The sequence below is a fragment of the Cydia strobilella genome, chromosome 27 (genome assembly GCF_947568885.1).
Source record: "Cydia strobilella chromosome 27, ilCydStro3.1, whole genome shotgun sequence".
In the NCBI taxonomy this organism is placed as follows: Eukaryota; Metazoa; Arthropoda; class Insecta; order Lepidoptera; family Tortricidae; genus Cydia; species Cydia strobilella.
The window spans coordinates 5846931-5868535 of record NC_086067.1 but is presented as its reverse complement, the minus strand read 5'-3'; the positions used below and the strand labels follow the sequence as shown (position 1 = coordinate 5868535).

General features: G+C 38.8%; 1 protein-coding gene across 7 annotated transcripts in view; it reads left to right on the top strand.

Annotated features, from left to right (window-relative positions):
• Positions 1-21605, top strand: part of LOC134753497 (copper-transporting ATPase 1) — an 82660-nt gene that overhangs the window by 32192 nt on the left and 28863 nt on the right. For 4 of the 7 annotated variants that reach the window (XM_063689378.1, XM_063689377.1, XM_063689379.1 and 1 more), the window contains 12 exons: positions 9629-9746; positions 10422-10546; positions 11309-11430; positions 12276-12455; positions 12947-13038; positions 13305-13413; positions 14194-14360; positions 15708-15808; positions 16297-16425; positions 17190-17376; positions 18877-18974; positions 20470-20605. In XM_063689378.1, coding sequence (XP_063545448.1) covers positions 9629-9746; positions 10422-10546; positions 11309-11430; positions 12276-12455; positions 12947-13038; positions 13305-13413; positions 14194-14360; positions 15708-15808; positions 16297-16425; positions 17190-17376; positions 18877-18974; positions 20470-20605 — 1564 coding nt within the window. Of the gene's footprint in view, positions 1-9628; positions 9747-10007; positions 10122-10421; positions 10547-11308; positions 11431-11480; positions 11586-12275; positions 12456-12946; positions 13039-13304; positions 13414-14193; positions 14361-15707; positions 15809-16296; positions 16426-17189; positions 17377-18876; positions 18975-20469; positions 20606-21605 lie in introns of those variants that run through there. The other 3 variants (XM_063689382.1, XM_063689383.1, XM_063689384.1) reach the window with 2 other exon arrangements.

Sequence of the window (21605 nt, the reverse complement as noted above, 5' to 3'; positions counted from 1 at the left end):
TAAAACACGTGAGTGACCCGTTATTAATATATTTAATATGTCTATGTCTCACGGAAGTTTTGTTATGTATACACTACCTTAATATATGGGCAATAACGTCGTATATACATATTTTTGGCCCTTTGTCCTTATCGATACTTTTAGACGTGACTGTACCTATCCATAGTATCTGTAAACAATGAGGAAAATCCGCGTAAATCCACAAACACAGTTAAAAAACAGCTAAACTATCATGTATCCATACTATTTGATTAGGACAATACCGCAACTGGCCGCAAATATAAGTTTGTACTGACCTTACTCATTCAAAATACTCTTTTGAAACTAAACAGTATTAAATCGAGTAACATATACATTGAAATTTGAACTTTAACTTGTTTAACTGTAGGCTTAAAATCAAACAACTATCACTGTTCAGTTATTTCATGTTAATTTGAAATACAATTTGCACTCAACGCAGATCGTGCCGTGTGTATGGTGAATATGCTGAGATGATTTTGAGTTTTATTTATATCAAATTAAAGTTCAATTTGGAACGAGGACCAGATTTCACTTTTTAAACGATTTCTGCTACTCGCTCAGTCAAATCAGAATCTCGGCAACTGTGAACGTGTTGTGTTAGGACGTTGGAAATTGAATCTAATTGGTTTCGTTATAAAGTTGCATTTGCTTTGTTAGCGAGCGTGTGAATTTTTGAGAAGTTTACGAAACTATACTCTAATTTTATTGTGTTTGAGTTCGGTTTGGGAGTTTTTGTGGCTGATGATAATGATTTTACTAATTAAGTGAGTCATTTTATAAATTATATATACTTATGTAGATTGATAATTAGTGTTTTGTAAGCAAAACATCATCCATGTTTTCGATATAACGCTATGACTCAACTTATGATAAATATCACCAGTAGGCCGAGCACATGCATAATTGGTGCGACAGTATCTCGCCGCGAGATAGACTACCCGTCTTTTACCAACTGTATGAATTAAAGAGGGACGGTTAGTCTATGTCGCGGCGAGATACTTTCGCGAGTCTCGCGCCAATCATGTGCTAGCCCGGCAGATTCACCAAAATACTTATTTAGGTATTAACGTGTTTATTATCGTCATTACGGTGTTTTCCGCGTGACATTATACATATGAAAGTATACACATATATAACATAAGGTTCGTGATCGAGGTTTTTCCTTATACAAGACACCTTGACAGACAAAAGATGCACGTGATGTTATTATTAAACAAAGGTTAATGTGGAGAAGACCCTCGAAGTCGAAGGCAAAAATATCGATCCAGACAAATGGCTCAAAATATGTGAGCAGGACTTTATTGTCTAACTAAGGTGTAAGAGCGTACACATATTTTTGAAACTTTGGGAATGTATATATATTTATGCCCTTGACTGTACAGTAGCGATTAAAAGGATTTTGACAAATGAACCTCTCAATATGTTTATGAATGGGGTATATATTTAATCTTTACGTTACGATTATATCTTATTCAACCTTCATTTGTTACGTTTCCACTTAGATTACTAAAACCAAAGAGGATATAATAAGATAGTAGGCCAAAACTAGTGGCGCCATCTGATCGAGAATCAGATTTTCGTGATTTTCGAGGCACGTTTTTTCCTTAGACTGTGTCCATCTATTACGGAGTTATATCTATCTTTGCTAAAACTAAACAACACACTTAGAATTAAAACTGATAATTAGCGCTACACAGGTAGATCAAAAGTATTTTGACACTTATGAAATGTTTTTGCTGAACTGGCAAGACGGTTAAATAAAACATTCGCAAAATACTTCTAAAAAGTGAAAACTTAGTAAACATTGGGCATTCATTCCCGAATAATTCGAAACATCAATCCTATAATTGCCTTATGTTTCGAATTTACATTTGATTTGCAAATGATTTTTGCGATGTATATACGATTATCAAAGCTAAAAGAAATAAATTTTCTTCAAGACAAGCAAAAACTGAGAAGTGAGAACCTACCGCGAATCGTATTTTCGATTTTCAGTGTTCGTTGGTATAGGCTTGGCCCGTAACACAACACCCTTGGAAAACTCATTTAATTGTGCATCGTATTCTCACGCAATAAGTCCCATAATCAAATAGGCGGTTATACCTGCTATAGGTAAGTATAAGACCGCAAAAGTTTTCGAATGCGGAAAACGAGACGTCTCGGTTCGATGGATTTGGCAATGAATCTGCTTGGCAAAAAATAGGCAAATTTACGATAAGCATAGCGTCGCTATACTTACTCAACCTCATATCTGCAACAATCATTTGATAGAAATGTCGCTTTTCTTTCATTCGGAATACGGGTGTTTTTGTCATCAAATGAATGTTGCAGATACGAGGATGAGTAAGTATAGCGGCGATAGTTAACAATAAAAGTTTTTAGCAACGGTGTCTTCGAGATCATGCGATAAAAAATCTATTAACATGTTCACTGTGCTATACAAAATGATGACAAAGACACGTCCAAGTGTGCTTCCACTTTGAACTTGTGAACCCACAGTGGAAGCACGGTCTTCTGAAAAAAAAACTTCATTACCCCACATTGGCGGCACCCGGACAGGGAATGTGTTAAGATTTTTTACTGGTAATTTAAGGCCTAGTACATACACACAGGTACACAGTTACACACGACCTATTACCCTAGCGGCAAACATTAATTATTAAAGCCTGTCAGAGATGGGCATTAATCGATTAATATTTTAGTTAACTAATCAATCGATTAAAAATATCAATCGTCATTTTTTAATCGCGATTAATTTAGTTGCGATTAAATTAGTTGTGAGAATGTTCGACTAACAACTAAATTAGTTTTAGTTTCAATCGACTAAATTTCACGATTAAATCTATATTAAAACTACGTAGTCGCCCGTTTTTGCATTTTTTATCTTGCAATATGTAACTACAAGTACGTATGTATGTAACATACGGAGGTACTCGTATGTTGTAACTATGTTAGTTTGGGTAGAATTTTGCGACTTATTTTGAAGCAGATATCTTCATCCGATTGAGCTAAAATTATGTATACACGTTTAATTTGAAATGCTTGAATGACAATGCAAATAATGCCATAATATTATTATAACGATATATTGGTAATAACGACAAATAGCGAAAAACTGTATTGTTTACAAATCGCAAACAATAAAGTAGGTTGGTGCATCTTCTATACTTATAATAAAGCGGAAGAGGGTCGAAAGTCTGTACATGGAAGATATTCGAAAAAAAATTGGCTGGGGATACTTAGAATCGATAACATTCCAACAGTTTTTAGAATTTTTGTCTGTTTATCTGTTTGTCTGTTTGTCTGTTTATTTGACCGCGCTACAAATGAAAACGGCTGAACGGATTTTGATGCAAACTTTACTAATCTGTCGAAAAAATCCACGGCCAGGTTATAGGCTATAAAAATTTGAGAAATTTTACCCCTAAGGGGGTTAAAAAGGGGGATGAAAGTTTGTATGGAGTTCAAGATTTATTTTAAGCTAGCAATTTGAAACTTCGTAAGAAGATATATTATTGAAATACAAGAAAACTAATTTCAGCGTTTTTGAAAATTCATCCCATAAGGAGGTGAAATAGAGGTTGAAAGTTTGTATGGAGTTCAATTTTTTTTTGAGTGCGTTACTTGAAACTTTGTATAATAGGCATATTATTATAATACAGGAAAAGTAATTTTAGCGTTTTCAAGAATTCGTCACCTAACAGGGTTAAAAGGGGGTTGAAAGTTTGAATCCATTACAAATGCTTTGAAACTTCTTAGAAATGTATGATAGACGATTACAAAAAAACTAATTTTGACGTTTTTGGAAATTTAACCCCTCAGGGGGTTGAAAAGGGGATGAAAGTTTGTCTTGGGGTGCAAATTTTATTTTAAGTCAGGAACTTAAAACTTTGCAAAACGTTAATTATATTAAAAAGCAAGAAATTTTTTTTCAGCGTTTTTAAAAATTCATCCCCCATGGAAAAAGGGGTTAAAAACTTTATCTTGATAACTATATTATTTTAGCTACTAGGCCAAGTTAGGTATCGTTTTTGTATAAATCGGGTATGCCGAATTCATTTATGATATCAAAATGACACCATTCCCGAGTGAAAACACAAAAAAAATGAAAAAAACTTTTTTTAATTTCTCTTTACGCTTAAACCGCTAAACCGATTTAGATAAAATTTGGTATAGAGATAGTTTGAGTCCCGTGGAAGAACATAGGGTAGTTTTTATCCAAAAAATGGAGACTGCGTTTGCATGGAGAAGCGGCCGTGCCCTTTCCTCTTAATAATGGTCACGAATTTTTCAGTAAATGTCAAACGATTTGGGACTTATACGCGTTGCCATGCCTTCCCGAAAAAAATCGAATCTTTCGCGAAAGTCTCGCAATGCATTGCGGCCACAAGGAGCACGGTCTCAGGAGTCTAAGAAAAACCACGGTGAGAGACTCAGTGGCGCTAGCCAGGCAGGTCGCTTCGCTTTCGGCTGAAACGGCAAGCCAGCGCGAGTCTCGATTGTGATCCCAAATACATCGTACGCAATACATATATAGGCGCAGATCCTGACGGAGTGTGGCGCCGGAGAAGCCGTGTTCATCCTGCGTATCCCCCTCCATTCCGAGCAACTTCCCGTTCCGCTTTAAGCGCCTACAGGTCCCCGTGAGCGCCTGCTTCGCTATGACTATCAACAAGTCGTAGGGGCAGACGCTACGCAGTTGCATTTCCCACTCCGAAAACAACAAAAAAAGGGGCAGACACTGCCCGCCGCCGGCGTCATGCTTAGACTGATTTCACTGGAGGACCGATTTGGATGACATGATTTTGATGGGAACACCCAAATATTCCGAAATACGTTTTTTCGATTTTTATAACCACGACTTTCATAATCCCGATTATTTATAAGTCCGAAATATCAAAATTACGATTTTTAAAAACACGATGGAATAAAATCACGAATGTGCTATTTCCGAAAACTTTAAATCCGATTGTCACTTGACAGAAAGCTTAAAGTTCCGATTTTACACTTTTCCGAAAATATTTTTTTTCCGAATTCCTAAATTCCGAAAAATCATTGTCCGATCGGAAATAAAATAATTCGGTATTCAGAAATTCGGTTTTTTAAGATTGGAAAAATGAAGTCCGTGATATTCAAATGAAGACTCACGTTTTAGTAATTATTACGGGTACCTGTCGTGCCGCGTCATGGCATTCGGCATAAAATATTTTTGGCATAAAAATTCGGCATAAATAAATTAGACAGAACTGCGAACCGGAACTGTTGCTAGAAGTGGGTTAGGTTAGGTTAGAACTGCGACCCCCAAGAAAACAAACTGTTGCTAGAAGTGGGTTAGGTTAGGTTAGAATTGCGACCCCCAAGAAAACGAACTGTTGCCAGAAAAGTGGGTTAGGTTAGGTTAGAACTGCGACCCCCAAGAAAACGAACTGTTGCCAAAAAAGTGGAAATTTAAAAATTGGGATATTTAAAACAGGAATCGGATAAGGGCAATTCCGAATTCGTGATTTTGAAAATCGTAAATGTTAAATTCGGTGTTTGCCACCATCGGAATTGTTATAGTCGAAATTATGTAGTTCGGAATTTACAAAATTCGGCTTTTTGGGTTTTCGGAAATATAAATCTTCGTGATTTCCATCATTCGTAATTATGACAGTCGGAATTTTGATGGGTCGAGCATTTAAAAATCGGAATGATAAAATTCGACATTCTAAAATTCGGAATAATATTTTTTCGGAAATATGTAGTGTACCCGATTTGGATAGGTACAGTCAAGGACGTAAAAATACAAAAATGGTACTGTATCGTTCGATATACACCTACTACTCTATGCCGTTTAAATCACGTCAAAAATTTGAATAAGGGCAACAAAAACCTTTTGGAGTGTAATTTTATTTAGTGGTAGCAAAGAGGATGTAATATTATAGAGCGGTACTGTCATAGTAAATTTTGTAACCACACTGCCATCTATCGACACACTTTAAAACTAAAAATGAAGATTTATTAAAATACGATAAAATGTATTTAAATATGGATAAACGATCTTTTTTATTTGCATTAATTATTTTTATTTTTTTGACCCATGTTCTTTCACTGATATGCGTTAAAATTGTTAAATAATAACAAACGAAACCGTTAACGCCCTCTATACGAGAGTAGGCAAAAGGTAGTAGCGACATCTGATCGAGAATCAAATTTTCGTGATTTTCGAGGCACGTTTTTTCCTTAGACTGTATCCATCTATTACGGAGTTATATCTATCTTTGGTGGTAGGTACCTAATTGTAAAATATTTTATCTGGACTACAGTCCTCTAGCGTATCCATTTGTCAACTTTACTTTAAGTTCCGTCTCCCGGGGACAGGGAGATAAATTAGGGGTGAATTAGCCGCTTACTGACACAGACCGAATTCCACGCAGGCGAAGCCGCGGGCACAGCTAGTTATTAATACTTTGAATTATACGATACTGAGTAAATCTTAGACATAGAAACTATCAATATTTTGCTGTCTCTGACAATAGTAAAACTCTTTTTAGTGTCACGCGGTGACAAAACAATGGGATAATCCTACTTACCTGGAACTGGAAGTTGTTTGTTGCATTTTGGTGCAAGTGCCGACGCATCTTCTAAAAATAACACGTTCTATTGAATGACACATCTGCATGTTGTTTATTATATACGCGGTCTATTTTGTTTTTAACGTGTGGTCATTAAACTTACTTACTTTAGTAGCAAAATAATAGTGAGAACAGATCTCACTCCTTAGAAACGGTCAAAATATCGTAAGTAATACATGACTATTTTATTTTTAAACATCCGTTAAGATGTCCTAATCAGTCTGTCAACATAGCCATACCGAGGTATTCTATTCAATTTGCTTCTAACATTAGTCGCGAGAAAATAGTCTAACTAATTAGTCGATTACAAAATTTAGTTGTCCGAAATCAATCGGCAACTAATTTAGTTGCAACTAAATTAGTTGCACTCTATACAACTAAGATTGATCAATCGTCGTTTTCAATCGTCAGTCGCAATTAATTCTTGTAATCTTAATCGTTAATCGTTAGTCGATTACATTTTGCCCATCTCTGAAGCCTGTGACCATGGAGACTGTATAAAGGAGCCAAATCTCTATGTGTGAAAAGTGTCTATCAAAAAACAGTAATTAGGCGGCGCCACCATACACCGAAATACTACCAAAAACAACCTACGTAATTTGGTTGGGTTATTTGTTGCGTTATATGGTTCATGTTATACTCATGTCCCAGAGCCTAACTAGCGCCACCGGAGAGATTAGGAACTATTATTTAAAGCTTAACGCGGTCACTTTTACAACAATTCTGCCATAAGAGATTGCGATCCTTTCTATACCATGCATACCTGTGACCAGTAATAAGTAAATGATCATTGTCAAGAGGGCGCTGTTGTTCTCATTTATGTGGTGACAGTTCAGTATAGTCTGAAAAAATTAGTTACAGTGAGAATCCGCAACATGGGGCGTGTTCTATATATTACTGGTCAGGCTTTAACAGCATCACTCTTAAGGTGCAGTGCATTCAGCCAGCAGAGGGGGCTTTGAATTACCCTGCCGTCAACGGCCTACTGTAAACGACCTATATATATGTGGTATTTTCTATAAAAAGGGACCTTATTGTCGATGGCGCTTACGCCATTATAAGCGGTGCTATAATGGCGTAAGCGCCATCTACATATACCTATATATAATACAATGCCGCGTGACGCTGTGCGGCGTAAGCGCCTTCGACAATAAGGTCCCTTTTCATAGATAATGCCCCAAATATGCTATGAGTCTGCAAAAGTAACTCGAAATAAATGATTTATTATTATTATTATATGTTAGTATTGTAATTTGTGATTAATTGTATATTGTTTCTTTTTCTTTTTGTATTTTCTGTGTAAGTTAGCAGTGATTTGGTATTTTTACTGTCATACTGTTTAACTTGTTTGATAAATAAATAAATAAATAAAATATAGAGACTATCGTGAGTCGTGAGTCATACTGGTATTAAAATTAACATAAAACCAAAGATATATGTAAGTCCGAATAAGATAAGTCTAAGGAAAAAACGTGCCTCAGAATATCAAGATTCAAGAGCAAGTTATACTCGAATAGATTCGAGTTACACGCGATAATTAGCCGTTTGTCGCAGTTTCCCGTCAGTGTGGCCTCAGCGTAAGACGCTTACAAATCTCTAAATCGCAAACATTAATAGAATAGCGAAACAATGCTCATTTTAAGCCTCGTGCATAAAACCGCCTCAGTCAAGACAAATTGCCATGAAATTGGTTAATGTGGAACGAATGTGTTCTCCAACAATCTGTGATTCAAAGATAATAGTTTTAAAGTGGTAGGTATTAATTACTTAAGAATGCCATCCAAAGCAAGCATGCACAGCAAGAAAAAATAATAACGAGAAAAAACTATCCTAAAATTATAAAAAATATCCTAAAACTACTCTAAATTACACTAAATTACAAATTACAATTTTTTTTAAATAATTATTACATGTTAAATTGCTTAATATTATTGGGAAGTGTGATGATGGCCGAAACCCTAACAACCTGCTTCCTGAATACTGCCTGCCGTGAGTCGAAAATGTCAATTTCTCTGTTTTTAATTCCGGTTTATAATAGTGTATCAGCGACGTGGTGAACATCCCTACTCACTTCACTGGCTCATTGACCCAAAAAGGATCTTATAGCCTGTGTAAATAAAACCCTTAACTTAACTACCTAAAGAAGAAAGAAAGAAAGAAGAAAAAACCATTTATTTAACGCCACAACAGATTACATATATGAAACAAAAGGAAACATACAGACAAAAAACATTGGACGCTAAAATAGGACCCCACTCAGCATAATGCCGCGGTAACCCGCGGCGCTGGTTTTCAGTGGGGACCTGACTTAAAACTATGAGTTGGTGGCGACACATACGCCAACGACACTAACAAAAAAAAGAGCGGTGTCTCCCCTCCCAACACAGGCAACAATTTGCTTACCGGTAGACTTATATTGACCGGGATATAGACCGTCATTACCTTTTGTATTGTTTTTGAGCTCCCTATATTTCGACGCAGTTACATGCGTCTTGTTCACGGGTGACGAGTGACGGGTTGTCACAAATTTATTATGACAATAATTTCACTTTGATAAAACAGTTTAACTCTATTGACGTCACATTTAGCGTTCCGGCGCGGAGATAAAAACATTCAGAGCGAATAACTTTATTAGTAAATCAAAACAAACTCAATACACGCTTGACATAAATGAACAATTGTAATTATTTCGATCGATTTTCGACGTGTTGAGAGGCTGGCGGCCGCTGGTGCCATTCTCGTTCACACGGAAGGATAATAAGTGACAACGTGTGGTGTGCCACTGCCAACGTCACTTTAACACTCTGTCACTGAGGCCTGTGCAGAGTTAGCTTGGTCCAACTCTACCTAAACACGACACTAAATCTTGTAGTAATTAATTCATTCACTCCTTGCGATGCTTTGTGAACCCAATGGAGAAGTGTGTATTTTTAAGCCCCTCAGCTAATAAAGTTTGAAACAAAACACTATATACGATTTCTCTTTGTCCACAGGGAGACTGAGCAGGCCCTCGTGGCAGTTCGAATCCCGATCAAGGGTATGACTTGCCAGTCCTGCGTGCGGAACATTGAGGGCACTATCCGCGGACTGCGAGGCGTCGAGCATGCTAAGGTAAGCTCTAATCTACAATGGTCTACTCAAAAGACCGGCGGTCTACTCGAAAGACCAAAGGTCTACTCGAAGTACCGGAAGTTTGCTGGAAAGACCTACTGAGTGTACATTGAATTGAATTGAATTGAAATTCTTTATTTCGAACTTGACGTCCATAGGGTTAGGTCATACAATAACTTAATCTAGAGTTAGTATTACAAGTAATTAGACAAAACAAACAGAACAAAACATTACATAACAGAACATTACATTTACATTAAGACGGAGCAGGCCCTGGTGGCGGTTCGAATCCCGATCAAGGGCATGACTTGCCAGTCCTGCGTGCGGAACATTGAGAACACTATCCGCGGACTGCGAGGCGTCGAGCATGCTAAAGTGAGCCCTTAATTGCTTGGTCTACTCGGGAGATCGGTGGTCTTTCGACTGGTGGTCTACTCAAAAGATCTGTAGTCAACCCCAAAGAAAGCTAGAAATATTACTAATCCCAAAGGGAGACGGAGGAGGTTCTGTAGGTGGTTGTAATACCGAACAAGTAGGTATAGTCAACGTATTTAGGAATAGAAAGCAATTGTTAGGTTTACCGCAAAACACGGTAATTACCACGTAGTAAAAAGTCGTCGGATTATCTGCTGTGCCCCTTTCCTCTTAATCCATAATATGTAAATGTTTCCGCAGGTGGAGTTATCAGAGAACGCGGGTTACTTCCGTTATGCGCCGCGAGAGTGCAGTGCGGAGGCGATCCGCGAGCGAATAGAAGACATGGGTTTTGACACACAAGACACCTCGCAGGAAGAGACTAGGTGAGATTGTACATTGGTCTACTCTAAATACCATGGTCTACTTGAAAGACGTCTACGATGGTCTACTCAAAACCTCGGTTACTTCCGCTTTGCACCGGAGAGAATAGAAGACATGGGCTTTGATACTGCTCAGGACGAGAACAGGTAGGAATATTATACTTAGTAATGCCTTGGGCTTCTTGAAATGCTATGGTGTACTGGAAACACCGACGGTCTTCTGAAAAGTTAGATTACTTCTGATACGGCTGGATCTGGGCTAGCGTGAGAAGACAAAAAGTTTATGGGTCTACTCAAAATATTGGTAGTGTCTTAAAAACACATTGGTTTACTTGAAAGACAATATTTTCAAAATGCCAACGATCTATTAAATAAACTGACGGTGTATCCGTAAAATTCATAGATTGTCTACTTAAAGAATAATAATTGACTCAAAAGAGCCTTGTAATAAAAACACGACCATTTTGACTGTTTTTGACTTGAAAAACTGGGGGGTTACTGTAAATCTGCTTATTTGATTATTTATAGAACTTTGCACCCATTTAGATCTTAATCTGGGGGCACGGCCGTGCCTCCGCCAAGACAAGCCAAAGTGCACTGCCCCTAATATTTCGCACGTTTCGTCGTATTTTCGAACACTCAAACTTTTAGTTTGGATAATTATTTAGCCGGTAAAGTCATCAAAGTATATTTATTATTAATTTTCGACCTAGCTCCCATTTTCACATTAACGTTTTAACAAAATCTCTTCTTCTCTTTTTCCAGAAATCTCCTACCGAAAGAAATCCCCATAGATCTGCTGATAGACATGTCAGCTGCCGAGGAGAGCGACGTGCTGATCTTAGTCGGTGGCATGACATGTCAGTCCTGCGTTAATACTATAGAGGGTGCGTATACCGGTTGATGCCATATCGTTCCCTCTAGAAATCTACCGAAATAATCCCAACAAATCTGCTGATAGACATGTCAGCTGCCGAAGAAAGCGACGTGCTCATCATAGTCGGCGGCATGACGTATCAGTCTTCTGTTAATACTATAGAGGGTTCGTGGAAAATCGCCCGAACTACAATACAATAGAGGGTTCGTATACCAATGCCACAACGTTCCTTCTAGATATCTACCGAAAGATATCCCAACAGATCTGGTGAGCAGAGCGACGTGCTGATCTTAGTCGATGGCATGACGTGTTAGTCTTGCGTCAACACTATGGGTGCGTATACCGGTTGATGCGATAACGTTCCTTCTAGAAATCTACCGAAAGACATCCCAGCAGATCTGATAGACATGTCAGCTGAAGAGAGCGAGGACTCATCTTAGTCGGCGGCATGACGACGTATTAGTCTTGTGTTAATACTATAGAGGGTACGTATAACAGAATAAAGGTCGTCGTCGTTGTCTTTATACAGCATTTGATGATCATATTACTTGTTCTACATATAGGGACTGGGTACTGGGTGTATTAATTTCTGCCACCTTGTGGCCTAAATTAATAACTTAATAACAGTTCACGAATTGTAGCTCTGAACAACGATAAAAACCTAACTAAAAATTTAGAATAAAATCTTTCAATAATCATTTTGTTAAAGCCCCTTGCCGGCCTTGCCCCATCCCCTTATATCAGCTAATACAAATTGTAGCCGCCGTGCAGGTCAGTATTTAGAGTAATCGTGACACTTTTTGTTCGTCGAATAGACTAGACGAACATTCCTAATTAATGTAAAATATGTTACAGGAGCTCTAAGAGAAACCCTTGGCGTTGTCCACGCCACAGTGGACCTCGCGTCTGGCACCGCAAGAGTCCGGGCCAGCCGCTCTACTCTGACACCTCAACAGATCGCAGATATCATATACGAGCTGGGATTCGATACGTCGATCAAGAGCGTTGATGGAGTGGAAACCAATGGAGATAGTGGTAAGAATTGTTTTTATTTGTTAAATATACCCCTGGTCTACTGGAAATACCGTGGGTCTACTGGAAAGACCGTTAGTTCAGCCAGACTCCATACCTGCTGCTCACTCTTACACCTCAACAGACCGCAGATACGTCCGTAGACTTCAAAACATCCATACAGGTGTTGATAAAGTCCAGTTAGGGTTCGTAGGTCAGTGCTAAAAATAGTATTACCCTAAGGTCTACTAAAAAGCCTGTTGATGTACCTATTGAAAATAAAAACGGTCTTCTAGGTTTATAACCCTGATACTAGACTGACTCATTACGAAAATGGATTCGTAGCGATTTTGCGAAACTAACCGAACGTGTATGTATGTGGCTATGTTTGTATCACGTGCAAGATGTCTATCGATTCGTTTTTATGACGCAAGTGACATTTTTATTACAAAAAGAAGACAACGGGTTTTTCAAAATTTTTGCTTCTTAACTAAAAGGTTTTTTTATCTTTCCAGAACCAAATTCACAAGGCAAAGCCAACCAAGAAGCTTCAGGTGACGGCGTGCTAGTCAGATCTTCGCCCGTCAAGAGTAAAACACAAACTAACGTAAGTATGAGCGTTGTAAGCGCCCAAAGACATGGTGACCGCTTACCATCATGAGGCTATATGCTTTGTTCGCCACCGAAGTGGTAATAAAAAAAAGCCATTGTACAAGAATATTATTATAGGTATCAGCATCAGATTTTAAGCCCACAACAACGTCACTAGTACACTCATTCATTAATTTGATGTCTACCGTTTTTGCGATCGTAGCTGTGTTCCAGTGCATGGTGTTACTAGAACGGAACCTATATAACAGTTTTTGATTTCAGGGCAAAATACCAACAGAATCAGAGTTAACACGATGTACGTTAGAAGTGAAAGGGATGACCTGCGCGTCATGTGTAGCAGCCATCGAGAAACACTGCTCAAAGTTATATGGTAAGCTATCGGGGACAATAGTCTACTAAAATAACTGCAAGTCTACTGATAATACCGCTGTTTTACTGAAGAAGAAAAAACCGTTGGTCTACTGAAAAACCGCTGGTCTACTCAAAAGACCAACATTTATTAGGGTCTATCTTGTTAATAGACGCTTATAAATAAAATACAAAATTAATTTAAAAAAATAAAAACTTTATAAGCGCGGGATGCGTCAAAATGAAAAACGTTGTCTATGGTGAACTTTGTTTTTAATTAATGTTTACTAGGTGGTGACATTAAAAAAATAGTTTTTGTTAGTTGGCAGTAATGCACTTTGCTTGAATACTGTATTAATTATGATTTTATCAGGTTGGTAGCCATAAGTCGCAGTATCGTTTTAACGATTTTAAAGCACAAGTGTTGTTATAAGGAATAGACAATATAGACTTTCCTTAAAACATGTTATGTATGTTCTTATATTAGTGTTCATGAATGTTTAAATGACGGGGTCCCTATGTTTGACATAATTATTAAAGGTCATAATGTAATGATTGTCAAATCATCATTAGTCATAATCCTGAAACCGTTAACTTTTCAGGATTTTCGTAAGGTTACCCTATAGATAGGTTAGGTTAGGTTTGTTTTATGGCAACCCTAAAAAGTTACGCGTTTCTGAGAAAAACAAAATTATGACTAACTAAAATGTGGACAAATAATACATTATAGACTTAAACTTTATGGGAAACAATAGAGACCCATAAATGACCAATAACAGTAGAGGTTGTTTATATTTTCCAGGTGTGGACTCTATTCTCATAGCGCTGTTAGCAGCTAAGGCAGAAGTCAGTTTTTCCGCTAGAAAGATCTCGGCGACAGACATCGCTAACAGTATAACTGAATTAGGCTTCCCCTCTGAAGTGCTCAGCATTGACGACGGAACAGGGCTTAAGGAAATACAACTCACGGTATGACATTGTACTTATTTGAGAAATTGACCATCTATCAGCACATCAGACGTGGTCCCAGACTAGAGTCTAGGTCCCAAGGCAAAGAACCGCTGCATTCTGTGGCAGCTTTCGCTACGCTGCCACAAAGTGCTGGAATAATCTTCCTCCACCAATCCGACAGAGCAGTACTATTGGTTCCTTTAAACCAAGACTCAAAGCGTACCTAAAAATTCGGCCGAGCTTGCCGGGGACTCTTAACAGCCCTTCATGTGATTCCAACTCATCATGCCTATATGATACAGTATTATTGATACTACAGAAGGGGTTGTTTAGACATGTTCAAAGCTACTTTAAAACTTATCGTATCAAATGTTGACATTAGCACAGCAAAAAAGTATCGCAAAAAAATGCCCATTTTTTACCGAAATCATAGTGAACTTAAACTTTTGACCTGTCTGTGTGAAGGGTCAACCTCTAGCGTCCCATGGTCTTAATACTAGTACAAATTACCTGCAATGAAATATAAATCGTAATTTAATGGAACAGAGTCGATTTTGCTTCGTTTCGTTCGATTTTAAAACGAAACAAATTCAAATTATATTTTCTAATACCATTTTTAGGGTTCCGTACCCAAAGGGTAAAAACGAGACCCTATTACTAAGACTCCGCTGTCCGTCTGTCTGTCACCAGGATGTATCTCACGAACCGTGATAGCTACACAGTTGAAATTTTCACAGATGATGTATTTCTGTTGCCGCTATATCAACAAATACGGAACCCTCGGTGGACGAGTCCGACTCGCACTTGGCCGGGTTTTTTTTTCAAATTTGACTGAAGATTATAGTATGATGGGACGCTATAGGTTATAATTATAAGTGTTGACTATAATTTGTTTATTTACATGCTGCCGTTGTGGATTTAAGGAGAAATCTATTCTGGTATGTTTGACAATACTAAAGAGAATTAAGAAGACATAGAGTGCTCATTCCATACATCGGTTTTGTTACCAAAACGACTATTATTTTCGTAGTCTACATCTAGCGTTAAGTAGCGGAACTATCAGTACTGCTACTCGACACTAGATGTCACATGTGTCGCGGCTGACCAAAAGTGTATTGCTCAACAATTTATAACTAAAATTATAAGCAGAAGGAGTTGAAAATATAATTTCGGTTAATCCCGTTATAATATTAGCTGAAAATCGTTGAACATTAGACTTTCCGTTTGCCGCGACATCTATTGTCGAGTAGCAGTACCGATAGTTCCGCTACTTGACGCTAGATGTAGACTACGAAAATAATAGTTTGATGTCATTGACTTAAATTTATTCATTCGATCGTCATTTTATTCATTCAATCATTACAGATACGCGGCATGACTTGCGCGTCGTGCGTCAACAAAATAGAAAAGACTGTACTTAAACTGACCGGCGTGGCGTCCTGCTCCGTCGCACTCACCACCAGCAAGTAAGTATCTTCATTTTCATTTATAGTTTTTACAAGCTTTTATTAGCTTGCCCTTTCAATAAGGGCCACTTACACCATCCCACTAACCCGGGGTTAACCGGTTAAACCTTTTTTTTGACGCAGGGGTAAATGCATTTACGCATCTCACCCTCCGGGTTGGGGAAGCCCATTGGGGGGTTGGTATGATATGTGGGACTCGCTCCTCCTAAGGCTCCCTCTGCTAGTCAGAGGGAGAGGAGGAGAATACCCACTAACATCCCCTGCGGCGGAGGCGCCATGTGATCGCTAGGATTCTAACCACGACGCCTCCCCAAACCGGTTAAACCTGGAGTTACCATGGTTACCAGTACAATTTGGCACTGGGTTAACGGTTTAACCAGTTAACCCCGGGTTAGTGGGATAAGTGGCGCTAGCTTTGTTGGTTTGTTAGTTAGTGTGGATCAAATTTTGGAAGCTAAATTTGACACACATCCCGATTTCGTTTACAGGGGCAAAGTGAAATATGATGCTGAAGTAATAGGCCCACGAACGATATGTGAAGCGATCAACAACCTAGGCTTCGAGGCGACCGTCGCCAGTCCGAACAGTAAAGGCGCTTCCAACTATTTAGAACACAAGTAAGTATCATTTAGTAGTTTCTTGTTTACTCTGTTATAAAAAAAAAACCGGCCAAATGCGAGTCGGACTCGCCCACTGAGGGTTACGTCCTAGTATTTGTTGTTATAGCGGCAACAGAAATACATAATCTGTGAAAATTTCAACTGTCTAGCTATCACGGTTCATGAGATACAGACTGTTGACACACAGACGGATAGCGGAGTCTTAGTAATAGGGTCCCGTTTTTACCCTTTGGGTACGGAACCCAAAAAAAAACAAGAATTTGCGACTTTGCCTTCAAGAGTGCCATGAAACTCAGGGGGGCCAATAATGTACACAATATTTTAAGTCATAAAATTCCCATAATTTGTAGTTTTTAAAAGTAGTGTTAAAATTGTTATACGTTTTGTACTTGTTTCTTATTAAATTTTCAAACTTCAAAGTGCCAACACCCTTGTGGCTCACCTGTACATATGTTAAAGTCAATCAATCAATCATTCAATTATTGTTTTATTCGTTCATCACATAAAGTCCTTATCGAAACACGCCAATTGAAAACTAAACGTTACGTCACATCATTATTTCCGCACTTTATAACCATATGTTATGAAAATGTTGTAATTCGAATTACTTTTATTGAAATTTTCAAGTTGTGTGATATGTGGCATTATCTATGAAAAGGGACTTTACTGTTGATAGCGCTTACACCGCACTGCATCACTGTATCATATTTTCCCGTATTAGGGTACTTAACCCAAGATTTGATTTTTGTTTTATTTTCCAGAGAAGAAATAAGAAAATGGCGGAACGCGTTCCTAATCTCTCTCCTCTTCGGCGGGCCGTGCATGGTGGCGATGGCGTATTTCATGGCCAATATGGGTCACCATCACGACCCTCGGGATATGTGCTGCGTTCTGCCTGGCCTGAGCTTGGAGAACCTCATCATGTTCCTACTGGCTACCCCTGTACAGGTACTTAACTGGCTCTGTGAGCTATAATCACGTAAGACTAAATAGCTCACTGCACACGAGGACGTGTGACAGTCAGGATCGCCGTGTCGGTGCGCATTTAATAACATAAATAAGAAAATGGAACGCGTTCCTAATCTCTTTCTTCGGCGTACCGTGCATGGTGGCGATGGCGTACTTCATGGCCAATATGGGTCACCATCACGACCCTCGGGATATGTGCTGCGTGCTGCCTGGCCTAAGCTTGGAGAACCTCATCATGTTCCTACTGGCTACCCCTGTACAGGTACTTAACTGGCTCTGTGAGCTGTAGAGTGTAGATCTCGTAAGACTAAATGGCTCATAGTACGCGAGGACGTGTGACAGTCAGGAATGCCGTGTCGGCGCGCAGGTAAATAAAAAAAATGGAACGCGTTCCTAATCTCTCTCTTCGGCGGGCCATGCATGATGGCGATTGCGTATTTCATGGCCAATTTGGGCCACCATGACCCCAGGGCCATGTGCTGCGTGCTGCCTGGCCTCAGCTTGTAGAATCTGATCATGTTCCTGCTGGCTACCCCTGTGCAGGTACTTCATTAATTGCCTAATTCGTTCTCATTTATTCATTAATTTTTATTCATTTATTTATTCATTCAGTCATTCACTTTTTTGTAGTCCATCTAACAAAGGAACAAGCAAGAGCGTTCATTTGCATTGTTTTAATTTGTTTAACTCTCATGCCTTGAAACCCTCGCAACGCTCAAGATTCCATTTTCGAACCAATCGCTACGCTCGTGGTTCAATTTTATAATCTTTCGCTCGGGTATCAATATTAGCACGATAGGATAAATAACACTTTTGCCCCCTTGTAAAACAATTAACTACTTTTTGTTTATCTTTTAAATATTTAATTTGATTAATTTTATAGCCGTTTTAAATATTTTTACACAATTTTCAATTGTGGCTGAATGCCGATGGGTCTGTGCCTTCGATGCGTAAACTGCCAAAGAATTTCAAAATGGCGGACGAATGTTTCAAATGTCACCGTATTTAAGAATGATTTCGCTTTAAACTTAGTTTTTAGGGTTCCGTACCCAAAGGGTAAAAACGGGACCCTATTACTAAGACTCCACCGTCCGTCTGTCCGTCTGGCCGTCTGTCTGTCACCAGGCTGTATCTCATGAACCGTGATAGCTATATAGACAGTTGAAATTTTCACACATGATGTATTTCTTTTGCCGCTATAACAACAAATACTAAAAAGTACGGAACCCTCGGTGCGCGAGTCCGACTCGCACTTGGCCGGTTTTTATTTATTTCTTCGCAAGTGTGATGAAAAACATTGTGTGTAACTCCGGAGGTAAGAATATTGTTACTCGAGTCTTTAATTCACTCCAGCCTGCGGCGTTGAATATATACTTTCGTACAATATTTCACTTACGTTGCACAGTCTACTATTATTTCTTGAATAACTATCGCGGTAACCAAAGACAATATTTAGTTAATTTTCTCTGATTGTTTCAGTTTATCGGCGGATGGCATTTCTATAAGCAAGCGTACAAGGCGTTAAGTCACGGGACGTCGAACATGGACGTACTCATCTCTATGACTACTACCATAAGGTACACATTCCTTTAAATTCTTATATATTTTTTATAGGACATTCTTACACAGACTGACTAAGTTCCCACGGTAAGTCCAAGGAGGCTTGTGTTATGGGTACTCAAACAACGATATATATAATATATAAATACTTAAATACATAGAAAACACCCATGACTCAGGAACAAATATCTGTGCTCATCACACAAATAAATGCCCTTACCGGGATTCGAACCCAGGATCATCGCCTTCACAGGCAGGGTCACTACCCACTAGGCCAAACCGGTCGTCGAAATTATTATAATAAAATAAGAGTGACAGCTGACCCCTATTTCACCACGGTGACAGGTGCGACAATTGTCGACATCACTGCCACTGACGTCACAGGCCTCCATAGGCTACGGTATCCGCTTACCATCGGACGGGCGGTGTGCTTGTTTGCCACCAACATTTTAATAAAATAAAAAAACTCCATTATATCGCCAATCAATAAGTACTTATTTTGCGAAGCTTATGACAATTGTCACAAGAAACACGACAATTGTCACGAAATTCCGACACAGAACTCGTTTCCCGTCAATAATTACCGAAAATTCTTTTAAATATTGTGACAATTGTCACAACTTACCTGTTTTTTGTTACCGTGGTAGGGCCAGCCGGGCTAGCACATGATTGGCGCGAGAGTATCTCGCCGTGACACAGACCACCCGTCCCCCTTTAATTCATACAGTTAGTAGAAGACGGGTAGTCGTTCTCGCGGCGAGATACTGTCGCGCCAATCATGTGCTCGGCCTACTGGTAGCATGTGAGTGGGTAAGGTTACAAGCAGCATTAAATAATTTGTTTTTATCAAAGAAATGGTTTATCTTTGCCACAATTGGTAAAAATGGTCAAACATCAAACATTTATTTAGCAAATAGGCCACAGGGTCACTTTTACATGTTAATTTTTACAAACAATAAAATTAACCCAAAATTACACAAAAAAAGCTAATTAAAAAATATACAAACAACAGAAGTACTAACATTGTTTAGAGATGGAAAAGTCTCTAGGTGTCAGAGATAAAATGTATATAATAATAAAAAAGATCATCAAATTATCCAAAGATGTAAAGGGTCTCCAAGACTTGAATTGTTATATAATTAATAAAAAGACAAGATATTAAATCAGACAAACAGACAAGAACCGAATGAAGTGCCTCACGTTAATGCCACTCAAAAGTAAAGTTACATAGGTCAACCTATAGGCCGGCTAGAATAGTTATTTACGATACAAGTGCGAAAAAGAGGAAATTCGAAACGAGTGGCGATAAATTAAAACACCACCGCAGGGAGTCTTTTAAATCGACACGAGTTGCGAATTACCTTTTCGCACGTGTATCGTACAACGTTTTACAGTACATATGGCCCTTTAAACTTTCGACATATGCACGAAAAGTGCTCATTCCCGCACTAGTGCGAAAAAGTAGCACCATTGTACTGTAAATATATAATAATGAATATTCTCCCATTTCAGTTACGCGTACTCCCTGGCGGTGGTGGCGGCGGCGATGGCGTTACAGAAAGACACAAGTCCTATGACGTTTTTCGACACACCACCCATGTTGTTAGTGTTCGTGTCATTGGGACGGTGGCTTGAGCATATCGCTAAGGTATTTTTCATTTCTCATGCTCTGAAAGAGGGTCATTGTTGTTCTAAAAGGTGTGCAGAAAATGATACGTGTCTGCACTAGAGCATTTTACGTTCGAAGTACGACTTTTTTAATTTTTTTACGATACGCAATTGAAATTTGAGTTTAAATGGATTTGTAATAAATTTTTCATTTTGATATTTGACTCTCCATTCCATAAATAACGATACTTTTGTCTGAATTTTTAATTGAAAGTACCCTCAAGAAATACTATAAAAATGTATACTTAGTCATGTTTTAAAAAAAATACATGCATTTTACTTTCCTCGTATTCGAAATGAAAAGTAGAGTGTTTAACTCGGGTGAAAGGCATCATTTCTGCCTCGGACTATTGGCGCTCTCACTGCATTCGAGCGCCAAAATACCTCGGCAGAAATGAGTGCCTTTCGTCCCTTGGTTAACAATCTACTATAGTCTAACTCGTAACAAATTATTTGATTTAATATGTCTGGAGTTGTGTGTTTTAACTAGTCACACTATTATACACGGTGGCTAAAAAATAAGTGCATTCCCGTTACCAGGGAGGTTTTGGAATTATACTGAGCAACTTTTACTATGGGACCAACCTTGAAAATTATCAATCAATCAATTATCAAGGCCTTCAGCAAAAAGGCGTCTTCGAGCGCCTTGGCGCTGCCTAGGAACCAACTGCGCAACTTGGTTGGGGTGCTTACCGGGCACTGCGGCCTAAATAAGCACATGCACACTATGGGGAAACGTGACATGGGGCGGTGCAGACTCTGTATGGAGGCAGAGGAGACGCCCCTACACATCCTCACAGAGTGCCCCTGCCTAATGCGCACTCGTGACTTGATCCTGGGTGGACATATATTGCGCCCGGAGGAGTTAAAGTCTCTCGAAACCAAAAAGATCCTGCAGCTGTTTGAAGTTGCAGGTTTGGATCGAGAGTTGTAGTAGGTGGCGATCACAATAGATCAGAGATGGTCGCAGTGATGCATAG